Source organism: Phoenix dactylifera, chromosome 2, assembly GCF_009389715.1.
Source record: "Phoenix dactylifera cultivar Barhee BC4 chromosome 2, palm_55x_up_171113_PBpolish2nd_filt_p, whole genome shotgun sequence".
Classification (NCBI taxonomy): Eukaryota; Viridiplantae; Streptophyta; class Magnoliopsida; order Arecales; family Arecaceae; genus Phoenix; species Phoenix dactylifera.
The window spans coordinates 7,008,664-7,023,149 of record NC_052393.1 but is presented as its reverse complement, the minus strand read 5'-3'; the positions used below and the strand labels follow the sequence as shown (position 1 = coordinate 7,023,149).

The 14,486-nt window shown below is 42.4% G+C and overlaps 1 protein-coding gene across 1 annotated transcript; it reads left to right on the top strand.

Annotated features, from left to right (window-relative positions):
• The first annotated feature begins 12,778 nt into the window (after positions 1 to 12,778).
• LOC103703569 (expansin-like B1) lies at positions 12,779 to 14,221 on the top strand. Its single transcript, XM_008786467.3, has 5 exons — positions 12,779 to 12,985; positions 13,099 to 13,205; positions 13,290 to 13,471; positions 13,630 to 13,762; positions 13,859 to 14,221. The coding sequence occupies exons 1-5, from the start codon at positions 12,835 to 12,837 to the stop codon at positions 14,060 to 14,062; spliced, it is 777 nt and encodes a 258-aa protein (XP_008784689.2). The 5' UTR covers positions 12,779 to 12,834; the 3' UTR covers positions 14,063 to 14,221.
• The last annotated feature ends 265 nt before the right edge of the window (positions 14,222 to 14,486 follow it).

Here is a 14,486-nt window from a genome sequence, read left to right as displayed (position 1 = left end):
TTTGTGTCAAGCAATTTTCGTGACTGACCGATGATACGACCAATAAAATCTTTTCTTTCCTTTCCGGTTATGCGGAATCTCACTAAATGAGACTTAACTACCCATTTCCTTATTAAAGCTTAAAATTTTTACTCATGGTTAACCTATTGCTCTGATACCACTAAATTGTCACGCCCCGGATCCGGATCCGTGACACGGCCGTGCTATTGCCGACTACTACCCGCAATAGCACGCAGCCTCATACCTGGGTAATAGGGTAGTCAAACCAACCGAATCTTTTCATATGAAAGCATTCTTAGTACAACATGCTGGTCAGTACCCAAATACAGAGCTTCTACATAGTTTATGTACACAAAAGTATACTTGCTTTACCCCAGAAGCCCTGATACCAAATTAACGTGTCTCTGGCAGCTATCAGTGGTGAGGATCTGAAAGAAAAAGTAAATGAACGGATATGAGCTACACGGCTCAGTAAGTAATCATACATAATCTTACCGGATCGAACATAACGGTAACCATGTTTATGCAGGGTTTGAGAAGCTGACATGCATATTTATCTAATCATCTTCATGGCATAATATGTATGCAATTTAAAGGAGATATCGGTTATAGCAAAATACAACATTTCATAACGATATATTCAAAACCCGTTGTAAAACAATGTATGCTTTGGTCAGGCACGTTCATAAATGTCACGGCCCGCCTGCACAGGGCACGTGACTATCGGGCCCACATGAGGAGGAAACACGGGGCTCCCCTGCCAGATGTTGGCCGGTTCCGGGGCTTCACGCAAGCGTCCTTCACCCCTCACCGATTTTGCTTCTCCCCAAAAATACATCTGCAGGATTTGGAAGCACCCGCCTCATATACCCAATCTCTGAAACGAGCCTCATGACCATGCTTCAAATATCATTTTCATAAATATGCATATGAAACCGTGCCCCCGGCATACCGTGGTCATGCTCTTAAATACTACTAAATCAATAAAATATCCATGCTGAGTAAATAAAACAGTATCCTACAATGTCAAGGAATCATGTAATATGCACATGTAGGAAAAATCGTGCCACCGGCATACCGTGGTCCTTTTTCTCTTGGATGCTACTGCGAAGTCAGACTCGACCACTGGCGGGGCCAGCTCAGTTACTATTCAGCCACTGGCGGGCAGGCTCAGTTACTATTCAGCCACTGGCGGGGCAAGCTCAGTTACTATTCAGCCACTGGCGGGGCAGGCCCAATTCCAATTCAGCCACTGGCGGGGCGGCTCAGTTACTATTCAGCCACTGGCGGGGCAGCTCAGTTACTATTCAGCCACTGGCGGCTCAGTCATTCACAGTAGCATCTTTGAGCCCATTATAGTGCCTCTGGGCTAGCTAAGGCTTTACAAACTTACATGCATGATTAAAATATCAGTATCATCATGTCACATACATAGCCATAGCTTCTGGGATCATGCAAGTTACTTATGCATTGTAACATATCATGCATGAAACATATATACTTAAAATAAATGCTTAGGAAAACATTAATAACATGACATGATCCATAACAGGATTAGGACAGGTTACTTACTTTCTTCACAAATCATGTATACAATTCAAATTGTATGAAAAACACTGGTTCATCTTATAAAACGTAATACAAGATCCACGATAAGATTAAGACAGATTACTTACATCAATTCGCTTTCCAAATTGCTCAAGTCCAGGTGACAAATCCTTAATCACCTAAAACAACATAATAGGGATTACATTATTCCCTATTTATTTATTATAAAATCTCTTAGTTCATCATATTATGAATTTACTTGCTTGGATCCCATCCAAGGATTTAGCCCAAGTCCAATTTACCCAATTTGGAACCTTTGGGCTCGATTTAAAACCAGATGGGGTTCATATAGGTCAATTAGGCTTAACGGGTTTCGGACCCGAACCCAGATCTAACCCGATAGGATCTTTTCTTTTTCTTTTCTTTCTTTTTTATTTTTTTTTCTTTTCTTTTCTTTTTCTTTTTCTTTTTCTTTCTTTTTCTTCACTGTTTCTTTTCTTCTCCTTCCCGAAGCTTCCTCCCCTCCTCCTCTCTTTCCTTCCTTCTCTCCCGATCTCCCCCTTCCTCTCTTCTCCGACGATGGCAGGACGGCGAGCGGAGGGGAGGATGGCGAGCGGAGAGAGACGGCCCACGACCGGCGGCGTCCGCGGCCAAGCCCCGCGGCATCCCCGGCCGAGCCCGCGGCCGAGCTCTTGGCTTCCCCGGCCGAGCCCGCGGCCGAGCTCTCGGCTTCCCCGGCCGAGCCCGCACCGGCGACGCTCACGGCCGTACACGGCAAGTCCCCTCCTCCTCTCCTTTCTCTCTCTCTCCTTGGTTCCGATCGGAAGCCCTAGCCATTTCGGCCGGTCCTCCGGTCTTCTTCTTCTCCTCCGGCCGGATCTACGGCCTCTTCCTCCTCTCTCTTTCTTTCTTTCTTTCTTTTCTTTGGTCCTTCCCCTCCGGCACCACCCCATATTCTCTCTCTCTCTTACTCCCAAACCCTCTCTCTTCCTCTCTCCATTTTCCCCTGTGAAGGAAGAAGGGGGGTTTGGGAGGGCCGAGCCACAGTCGGCAGTGCCACCGCCGAGCTCGCGGCGTCCACGGCCGCGCCTGCGGCTGAGCCCACGGCCGCGCCTGCGGCTGATCCCGTCGGCGCGGGCGTCGGCTGCTGGCAGACCAAGGGAGCGGCCGCACGCGGTGAGCCCTGTTTCTTCCCCTTTCTTTTCTGTCTTTGTTTCTTTCTTTATTATCTTGAATAAATCAGGAGGAGAGAAGGCAGGGGGCTTACCTAGCTTTTGGAAGAAGTCACGAGCCTCTCCTCCGGCGACGGAAGTAGGTTGGCAAACCCTCTCTCTCTTTCTCTCGTTCGGTGTTTAGGGGGGTCTGTGATTTGGGGTTGCCGGCAGAGGCTTAATTGATTATTTAGAGGATGAAACCCCCCTCTGAGAGGTCCCATCCTCTCCTTTCCTCCATACCTCGGGACTGGCCGCCGCCCCCCCTTGTCTCCGGCGCGCCGGCAGCGGCTGTCAGCAGGGGTGAGGGTCACCCCTCCCTGTCGGTCTTATCCCTTCGTTTTTATTTCTTTTTTTTTTTTTAAATATGATAACAGCACTGCCCACAGTGAAATTTGGGCCCAACCCTTAACTGGGCCCATTTCTTATTGGGCCTAGTAGGTTCTGGGCCCGGACATTACATCCTACCCCCCTTAAAATAAATTTCGTCCTCGAAATTAAACATACCTTAGGTTCTGGTTTTTTTTTTTAAAAGTAGTCAACCATTGAGTCATCCTCGAGATCTCATTTAGTCTCTCTCTTAAAATGCTTGCTGATAAGATTTTGGCAAAATCATGGCACCTCAAAACTTGATCCAAGATCAAAAATCGATGATCTATTAATTCATGTCTCAAGATGCTAAGAATTTCTTAGCATGTCATAAAACTGGAGAATCAAAGGTAGCACAGCGATATCCCAAAAAAAAATCCGATCATTTTCAGCAACTTCATTCATATAAAATGAGCCAAAAATATTCTTCAAGATTGGAAATTATTCCAGAATTTACTAAATGACTTCCAATCAAAATACCAATCTTGCATTGTAATTTGAAAAGATCTAATATGTCACATTCCAAGTAAACAAAGGGGAAACTCTTAGATCTCATTTCTCAAATATACTTTCTTTCTATATAATAGTTGCCTGCATAATTTGTCATACAGATTTTATCCTCGAAGAATATTAAAAATATCTTTCCTTGTCCAAGCCTGAAACAACTTATGAATAAACCCTATCCTGCCATCAAAATAATTAACTTCAAACTAGAAGTATCATCCACAGTACCAGGTATCAAGTTAAACTTCCAAAAATCACCTATATACTTTAATATTCCATAGCTAGTACTCCACTTAATATCAGTCAAAATATACTTTAATCATAATCCAAAATACAAATTACTCCATCGAGAAATCTCCAAACTAGCTTTTTCTTATTTTGGCATGGCTCGCTACCATTCTGTCTGAAAACACCAAAATTTTTGGTAGTCTTAAATCTTGAATTCTGATACCATACCTGTCATAACCATGCCCCTAGAATGGCTTTGTATTAGCCCTAGCTTCTTTCTTTTTGTTGCTCATTATCACCTATCAAAATATTTGTGTCAAGCAATTTTCGTGACTGACCGATGATACGACCAATAAAATCTTTTCTTTCCTTTCCGGTTATGCGGAATCTCACTAAATGAGACTTAACTACCCATTTCCTTATTAAAGCTTAAAATTTTTACTCATGGTTAACCTATTGCTCTGATACCACTAAATTGTCACGCCCCGGATCCGGATCCGTGACACGGCCGTGCTATTGCCGACTACTACCCGCAATAGCACGCAGCCTCATACCTGGGTAATAGGGTAGTCAAACCAACCGAATCTTTTCATATGAAAGCATTCTTAGTACAACATGCTGGTCAGTACCCAAATACAGAGCTTCTACATAGTTTATGTACACAAAAGTATACTTGCTTTACCCCAGAAGCCCTGATACCAAATTAACGTGTCTCTGGCAGCTATCAGTGGTGAGGATCTGAAAGAAAAAGTAAATGAACGGATATGAGCTACACGGCTCAGTAAGTAATCATACATAATCTTACCGGATCGAACATAACGGTAACCATGTTTATGCAGGGTTTGAGAAGCTGACATGCATATTTATCTAATCATCTTCATGGCATAATATGTATGCAATTTAAAGGAGATATCGGTTATAGCAAAATACAACATTTCATAACGATATATTCAAAACCCGTTGTAAAACAATGTATGCTTTGGTCAGGCACGTTCATAAATGTCACGGCCCGCCTGCACAGGGCACGTGACTATCGGGCCCACATGAGGAGGAAACACGGGGCTCCCCTGCCAGATGTTGGCCGGTTCCGGGGCTTCACGCAAGCGTCCTTCACCCCTCACCGATTTTGCTTCTCCCCAAAAATACATCTGCAGGATTTGGAAGCACCCGCCTCATATACCCAATCTCTGAAACGAGCCTCATGACCATGCTTCAAATATCATTTTCATAAATATGCATATGAAACCGTGCCCCCGGCATACCGTGGTCATGCTCTTAAATACTACTAAATCAATAAAATATCCATGCTGAGTAAATAAAACAGTATCCTACAATGTCAAGGAATCATGTAATATGCACATGTAGGAAAAATCGTGCCACCGGCATACCGTGGTCCTTTTTCTCTTGGATGCTACTGCGAAGTCAGACTCGACCACTGGCGGGGCCAGCTCAGTTACTATTCAGCCACTGGCGGGCAGGCTCAGTTACTATTCAGCCACTGGCGGGGCAAGCTCAGTTACTATTCAGCCACTGGCGGGGCAGGCCCAATTCCAATTCAGCCACTGGCGGGGCGGCTCAGTTACTATTCAGCCACTGGCGGGGCAGCTCAGTTACTATTCAGCCACTGGCGGCTCAGTCATTCACAGTAGCATCTTTGAGCCCATTATAGTGCCTCTGGGCTAGCTAAGGCTTTACAAACTTACATGCATGATTAAAATATCAGTATCATCATGTCACATACATAGCCATAGCTTCTGGGATCATGCAAGTTACTTATGCATTGTAACATATCATGCATGAAACATATATACTTAAAATAAATGCTTAGGAAAACATTAATAACATGACATGATCCATAACAGGATTAGGACAGGTTACTTACTTTCTTCACAAATCATGTATACAATTCAAATTGTATGAAAAACACTGGTTCATCTTATAAAACGTAATACAAGATCCACGATAAGATTAAGACAGATTACTTACATCAATTCGCTTTCCAAATTGCTCAAGTCCAGGTGACAAATCCTTAATCACCTAAAACAACATAATAGGGATTACATTATTCCCTATTTATTTATTATAAAATCTCTTAGTTCATCATATTATGAATTTACTTGCTTGGATCCCATCCAAGGATTTAGCCCAAGTCCAATTTACCCAATTTGGAACCTTTGGGCTCGATTTAAAACCAGATGGGGTTCATATAGGTCAATTAGGCTTAACGGGTTTCGGACCCGAACCCAGATCTAACCCGATAGGATCTTTTCTTTTTCTTTTCTTTCTTTTTTATTTTTTTTTCTTTTCTTTTCTTTTTCTTTTTCTTTTTCTTTCTTTTTCTTCACTGTTTCTTTTCTTCTCCTTCCCGAAGCTTCCTCCCCTCCTCCTCTCTTTCCTTCCTTCTCTCCCGATCTCCCCCTTCCTCTCTTCTCCGACGATGGCAGGACGGCGAGCGGAGGGGAGGATGGCGAGCGGAGAGAGACGGCCCACGACCGGCGGCGTCCGCGGCCAAGCCCCGCGGCATCCCCGGCCGAGCCCGCGGCCGAGCTCTTGGCTTCCCCGGCCGAGCCCGCGGCCGAGCTCTCGGCTTCCCCGGCCGAGCCCGCACCGGCGACGCTCACGGCCGTACACGGCAAGTCCCCTCCTCCTCTCCTTTCTCTCTCTCTCCTTGGTTCCGATCGGAAGCCCTAGCCATTTCGGCCGGTCCTCCGGTCTTCTTCTTCTCCTCCGGCCGGATCTACGGCCTCTTCCTCCTCTCTCTTTCTTTCTTTCTTTCTTTTCTTTGGTCCTTCCCCTCCGGCACCACCCCATATTCTCTCTCTCTCTTACTCCCAAACCCTCTCTCTTCCTCTCTCCATTTTCCCCTGTGAAGGAAGAAGGGGGGTTTGGGAGGGCCGAGCCACAGTCGGCAGTGCCACCGCCGAGCTCGCGGCGTCCACGGCCGCGCCTGCGGCTGAGCCCACGGCCGCGCCTGCGGCTGATCCCGTCGGCGCGGGCGTCGGCTGCTGGCAGACCAAGGGAGCGGCCGCACGCGGTGAGCCCTGTTTCTTCCCCTTTCTTTTCTGTCTTTGTTTCTTTCTTTATTATCTTGAATAAATCAGGAGGAGAGAAGGCAGGGGGCTTACCTAGCTTTTGGAAGAAGTCACGAGCCTCTCCTCCGGCGACGGAAGTAGGTTGGCAAACCCTCTCTCTCTTTCTCTCGTTCGGTGTTTAGGGGGGTCTGTGATTTGGGGTTGCCGGCAGAGGCTTAATTGATTATTTAGAGGATGAAACCCCCCTCTGAGAGGTCCCATCCTCTCCTTTCCTCCATACCTCGGGACTGGCCGCCGCCCCCCCTTGTCTCCGGCGCGCCGGCAGCGGCTGTCAGCAGGGGTGAGGGTCACCCCTCCCTGTCGGTCTTATCCCTTCGTTTTTATTTCTTTTTTTTTTTTTAAATATGATAACAGCACTGCCCACAGTGAAATTTGGGCCCAACCCTTAACTGGGCCCATTTCTTATTGGGCCTAGTAGGTTCTGGGCCCGGACATTACATCATCTGCTAACAAAACCAAGATAACCTGATAATTTTTTAAGATTTTACAAATTAAGCTTCCATCATCATTCTTATCAAAGGGTATACGATTCATTGAAGTCTAGCTCTCGAGTTTTACGTAGACTAGCTCCATTATGTAGACTAGCCCTCGAGTTTTACATAACTAATATTCATATAGAAGTCACAAGCATAAGAAAAATATAAACATAGCTTATATTTCCCATTTTCTTGCACAGTTTGTAGCATTGCAACTTATCATCAACCAAGTATCATAAGTGAAATCAAATCAGATTTTTCCATACTGGCATCGTTCAATAACTTATCCTTAGTTGCAGGCTCACGTAAGCCGCTACCTCTCATTTTAAGATCCTCTATTTTCTAACACCAACACCTACTACCATAACATCCATCTGTAACCATCAATGACTTTGTATCGGCTCTGTAACATGGAATGCGTCATGCACAATATCATTAAGGCTGGATTGAATTTTAATTGTAATGTAGGATCGACCAGTCATGTAGAATCTCAACAGCAAAGTAAGCAATAACTCACCCATATATGATCTCATTTCATCTCTAATGAAATGTGCTGTAGACTACCCAGCGTTTTGCTTTTTTCTTTAAAAAAAAATCTCAACAGAAAATAAACAATGACTTAGAAAACGAGCACAGATCGAATCCAATTTGTCAAATACGATTTTTTTTTTTTTGTCAATGTTTCAGAATTTAAGGGACTAAAGTTTTTGGAAGATCGATACCTTTCCGCTGAGTGGGAACTGGATGCAGTCGACGTCTTTTTAGCTGTGGGCCTGCATGAAATGGTGTTCGCAATTGGATCTTTAGTCATGTGGTGATGGTCTCTTCTAACTCTTACAAGAGGTTAGTGGTGCTTGTGGTGTGGGACACGGGAAGGGAAAGAAAAGATAGCATGTGAGGAGAGAGATGAGGAGGTGGAGTTAAGAAGAGACTTGTGGAATCTCCTCCGCGACTCTCCCCACTTTTCCCCTCTCTTTTTCTCCCCGAGAGAATCGAGGTTCCATACGCAACGTTTTCCCCCAGTTTTAGGCAGCGAGGGTGCATTAATTTGAGTGGCGCATGCCCTCTTTGATCGCGAAATACTCGACAGCGGTGGAGGGACAGGAACATATCAAATCCAAAAAATCTTTCCAAAATGATGAGTAGCAAAGAAGGCGATCCAAGCAGCAGCTCTGTTTGCCTTCCGAAACACATGGTCAACCTGAAAGACATCACACTCATGCAGTAACCGTTGGACGTTCTCTAGAAGTGGATGATCGAAAACCCCCAATTCCTCCTGTAGAATACAGTCAACCATCTTCAGTAAGTTCTCCTGCAGGATGATACACCGAGCTTATTTTGACCGACTATCTCGAGTAAAAAAAAAACAACAATAAAATAAAATAAATGCAAAACAAGCATCATGGTGTATGTTAATCATGTGGCAGTGTTAACTTCGGTCATAAATCTTAATCTATGTAATTTATTTATATTTTTATATTTGTGTTTATGAAAATAATGGCTTGTCTTTGGTTTTTGTAAAAAGGATTTTTACTTTTTTTTTCATAACAAATGTGCAAATTAATGTCTTTAAGTTTTCTCTCGGATGAATTAAAAAAAGAAAATCCATCTCAAACGCACTCATAGATAAAAAAATATATTATTTTTATAGAATATTTCTAGTTAATGAGCAAGCAAATGAAATTGGGAGTCATCCAAGTGCATCAAATTTGGAAGATGGATGGGTAAAATTGGCATAAAAAAAAGATTTTTTCTCAAATGCATTAAAAAAAAAATCCATCTCGAATACACATATAGATAAAATTTCATATGATATTTCTAGTTAATAAGGAAGCGAATGTAATTAGGAGTCATCCAAGTACCTCAAATTTGGAAGATCGAACGATAAACTTGGCATAAGAAAAAAGTTCTCTTAGATGCATGAAAAAAAGAAAATATATCTCGAATGCACATATAGACATAAAATTTGTCATTTTCATGGAATATTTCTATTAATGAGCAAGCATATGCAATTGGGAGGCATCCAAGCGCATCAAACTTGGAAGATTGATTGACAAAAATGACATAGAAAAAGTGGATGGTGGAGAATTGGTCCTCTCCAAGGACTGCTGACTTGTGCAAGAAACTTATCTTCAGTATGATGACTTGGGATACGTTGTCTAACTATATTGGAACAACACTGTCAATAGCTTTAGTACCAGAGCAATGCACAGTATAGTGGGAGGAAAGAGATGCGAGAATTGTCTGAGTATCTAGTAAGAGATGATGAAGTTTTAACAGAAGAAAACTATAAATCTTTACATCTTTTGAGAGAAATTATAAATCTTTATTTGTAATGCCAAACTTGGGTTGGGGTCATTGGTGCTCTACTCCTGATGTCATGAGTTTGTTTTAATCAATCCCACAGGAATTGATATATGCATCTTCGTTCTCTTTGTTTATTATATCAATAAAAATAATCACAAGGAGCTTGCATCCAATATAAAATTGGAGTGTATTTGCTTTCGAGTTCCTTTTCCTCTGGACATGTTCAGCGGGGTTTGGGCTTTTGTCCTCTTATTCACTAGCAATTTGGGCTGTGTGGAGGTATAACAGGGATGTGCTTGGGGTCTTCTGTCCTGAGGAAGGGAATTTTGAGATTGTTAACTCTCTCAGCTTTAACTATATCAAAGAAAACTCTCTTAGCCTTATGGTCCCAGTTTTCCAGTAGATTCTGCTTGCTTCTGTTTCATTCAATCATCAAGATGTGGTTATATGGGTCTTTCCAGTAGAAAACTCTCTTAACTAATGGTTTCGACCAACGTTAGGGTTAAGCTATGACAAATGACTGGAGATTTATTAATGTCCTCCGGCTTTCTTAGGATGCACTCCACTTATCATTGATTGATTTGAGAGAGAATATCAGGTTATAGCTCTATATGCAGCCATAGTAGCCGGACTCAAAGTAGGCATGCTCTCAAACATGGACTGGGTTGCATCTTTCGTGCGCAAAGAAGCATTCACCTTCTTTCTTTCGCACGAATCCACCATTGAATAACTCATCGCACAAATCTCAAAACACTTCAAATGATCATTCATCCATCTACACATATCTCAAAACGACCAATAGATGATTTAATAGTGAATTCGTGCGAAGGAAGGAAGGCGGGTGAATCCTTCTTTCGCGGGGAAGATACGACCCCGACCCCAAACATTGGAAAGAAAGAGGAGCAGCACCATTGCAATCCCATGCTGGGATTAGTCCTTGTAAAGTGGCTTGGGTCCACTTAATCCTTGCTTCTACTCTTTAAATGTCGACCCTTTTCTACACATGGAAGTTGGCGTTGATTATGTCTAGCTAATTAAAATAAGCCCAACTAGGAGCACTCGCAATGGCTGCAAATGATGTTCCCACGCATAAAGGACTCCAGGCTCGGACCTTTGCGCATAGACTCTGTTTTTTCCTAAATGTACCCTGTTCTCCGCCAATCAAGTGAGGCCACAACAGCACATAAATTCCATGCCTGGGTATAGCAACGTTATCATTGCTATGGCCTACCATCGGTTAGAGATATTTCTGGCTCCTGTGCTATGATGCTACCGAGCCTTATAATGCCATCCTTGTCACGCATGATGCAATAACATCTCATGACTGAGTCGCGTCCTTCTCCCATGGCCTACCGTCGATGTGCTTGATCAGCCTAACTGATTCGATCGGATTGAAGGATTTTAGACCTTACGATTTAGTTCATATTGGCTAAAGATTAGCTACGGCTTTTTATATTTATTTGATCGCCTTCTTAGAGTGTACCTAATCAAAGAAAGCTAATTAGCGTAAGACTAAGATATGCCATATCGATCTGAACCGCACAGTACATAGCGTACCGTACCGATTAGGTACTGGTATTCAATACGGATGGCATGCTAATACTTAATATGTCCAAAAAAATTTCATACCGTACCGTACTGATATTGTGCTAGTGTGGCACTGATACGGAGTCTGGTACCGAAATGATAAATCTTATCGGGAACCATTTGGTCGATACTCATCTTCTCCATGGGCGTGCGAGAAAAGGCAGATATGGACATCATGGTTATCTGATATGACTACAACTGATGTTTCCTCTCACCTTCCTCACCCATGAATTCAAAGAACCTATAGTGATTATAGGCACAAGTGGGAATGGTTATAGGGATGGCTCGTGAGGCATCTGCCTAACATGAGCCTTATCAAGCATACCATGTGTATATACCACCTTTAGAATTTTCTACCTCTTCTTGGTATAAAAGCACTTGGCTTTTTCCAACAACCTTTTGCCAACATCAAGGTCTGGGTCAAGCCAATACCAGGGATTTTCCAACTGGGTTTTGGCATTTTTCTACCAACTCATCTTTTGGAAGCTCTTCCATCGAAGTTTTAAATTCTAGAGATTAATTTGATGAGCGTATGTCAAATTTTAGATAAGCGATATTTCGATGTTAATCATGCGATAATTATTCATTGTTCATCATAACTTTGAATTAGAAAACTAAGTATACAGCATGCAAAAATGCAAGCCTCTTGCACGCTGAATCTTCTCGCAATGTAGCAAAGTTGTCTCTTATCTACACATGTGATTGCCTCTACATGAACTATGTTCCCACACTCCAGAAACCGTTAATCATTATTAGACACTAATCGAAATGGTCGACAAAAACCAATCTCTTCTATCGAATCAATGATATGAACCGATCGATGCAGAGAACTCATTGAAACAATGTGGCATATACGATTACAAATTAAGAGGAGTTGCAGCTAGAGAGCTCATCGAAACAATATAGACATGTACAATGATAAACTTATAATAGAATGGACGGAAGATGTCAGAAATGAGAACAACCATAGAGAACTAGCAGAACTTTTAAGGAGCAAATTGGGCAAAGTATTCGTAAAGTTTACACCAAATAGTTGAAATGAGAACATGAGATTAAACCTATTATACGGTACTCATCATGTACTAACACATTATTTGTACTAATGTTATCAGACAATGTTACCTCTTTTAGACATGCAAGGTACAGTTCAAGGACTATAAATTAATTTATATGTGCCCTATGTAGAAGGTGGTTATAATGTGGACACATGATACCACCATGTGTGCGCATAAATAAAATAAAGTAGGGGGACCAATTAAGTAGACAATTGCTGTTTCTTAACGACCTAGACTGCTCGAGTCCTAAAGTGTTTGGCTGCGGACAAACCCTTCCATTTGAATGTCAACAACGGCATTCCCTTGCAAATCTTTAATTAGAAGGTCAAAATCTGAAAGTTTTACCACTTGGTAGGTGACCTCCAGTTTCATTATATAGACTCCCACCCATGCCTCCCCTCCTCACCATCTTCTCTTCTCCGTTTCCTTGCACTCAAAACTACTTTGTCTTGCTTCAATGGCTTTCTCCTCTCAACACCTCCTCCTCCTCCTCCTCCTCTTCCCTCTCATCTTATTCCAATCTCTGGCCTCGGCAGCTACATGCAGCAACTGCTTCACCCAATCGAGGGCAGTTTACTACCCAAACTCTGACAAAGAGGGAACCGAGAGTAAAGCACTAACACTTGCATGAAATAGAATTTGTTTTGACACTTGAACTCTTTTTTTTTTTTTTTTTACTTCTAATCTCGTAACGTCCAAGTTTTGTTCAATCCAAATTCAGATGGGGCATGTGGTTATGGCTCATTTGGTGCAACACTCAATGGTGGGGATGTCTCGGCTGCATCCAATCTTTATAGGAATGGTGTAGGTTGTGGTGCGTGCTATCAGGTAATCTACAAACTTCTCCATTAGTCCAGCATGAGATCTTCTTTCTATCTCTCTATATAACTCTTCTTCATATATCCTTGCTAGGTGAGATGTACTAATAGTAACTACTGCTCGACCGATGGTGTAACAATCGTGATCACAGACTCAGGAGCGAGCGACGGCGCCGACTTCATTCTTAGCCAACATGCTTTCGCTAAGATGGGTCAGACTGCTGATGCAGGAGCCTCTCTATTAGCTCTTGGCGTGGTCGGCATCGAGTACCGGAGGTGAGCTTGGTGCTTCTCTCATGATGAGTTCTATAGTTGTTTTTTTAGCAAATGGATCTCATAAACATGTCATTCAGTGCTTATACTACTTCATATATTGTGATTAATTAAATGAGACATGGACGCAGTATAAATGACATGTTGCTATGGACTTCCAGAGTTTCATGCAGCTACCCAAATAAGAACATCACTTTCAAGATTGATGGGAGCAGCAACTTCCCATACTACTTGGCCTTTGAAATATGGTATCAGCAAGGAAATCAGGACATTACTGCTGTTCAGTTATGTGAGGTATTACCTCATAACCATCTCTTGCTTCATAGATGCATCTGTACTTCTTTTAAGTTTTGCTGCATGAGGAACTTAGCTTTGGATGAATGGATGCAGACTGTGAATTTAACATGCAAGCTATTGGAGAGGAGCCATGGAGCCGTGTGGGCAGTGGTCTCTCCTCCAACTGGACCCCTGTCTATAAGGATGCTACTGAGCGGAGGAGATGATGCAGATGAGACATGGATGGTGCCAACTAACAATATACCACAAAACTGGACGGCTGGAGCAATCTATGATTCAGGAGTACAAGCGGAGTAGATGCTGATAGTACACCTAAAATTATTGTATCATGACACTGATCAATGTGTTCGTTATTATTCCTTCTGTTGTTTTGCCTTTTAATTATGTAAGCCTTGTTGGAATAAATACTATTCTAGTAATAGACCAATAAACTTTGATTTCATATTATTGAACAAAGATATTGTTCTTTCGATGGATGTGTTAATCTATGCTGGCATCGAGCACGCATGTCATGTGGACATGGAAGGATGGATAATTTTCGAGTTTAATTCTGTAAGTTAAATATGTTGATAAATGCATGCCAATTTCTTATACATACTACTAATTGGGTGACTCAAGAAATTTTTTTGTTTGTTTTTTTTCTAAGGAAGGCTCAAAAAGTTTATTTAGTATTTAAAGATATTATAGCAATTTCAGGGTCTTCCATGGAAAAAAAATTTTA

What these genes read in the sequence shown, in the direction of transcription:
- LOC103703569 (XM_008786467.3), top strand. Translation starts at nt 12,835, where the DNA reads ATGGCTTTCTCCTCTCAACACCTCCTCCTCCTCCTCCTCCTCTTCCCT. An exon ending in GTTGTGGTGCGTGCTATCAG is followed by an intron (nt 13,206 to 13,289) that starts GTAATCTACAAA and finishes TATCCTTGCTAG; the next exon opens with GTGAGATGTACTAATAGTAA. An exon ending in GTCGGCATCGAGTACCGGAG is followed by an intron (nt 13,472 to 13,629) that starts GTGAGCTTGGTG and finishes ATGGACTTCCAG; the next exon opens with AGTTTCATGCAGCTACCCAA.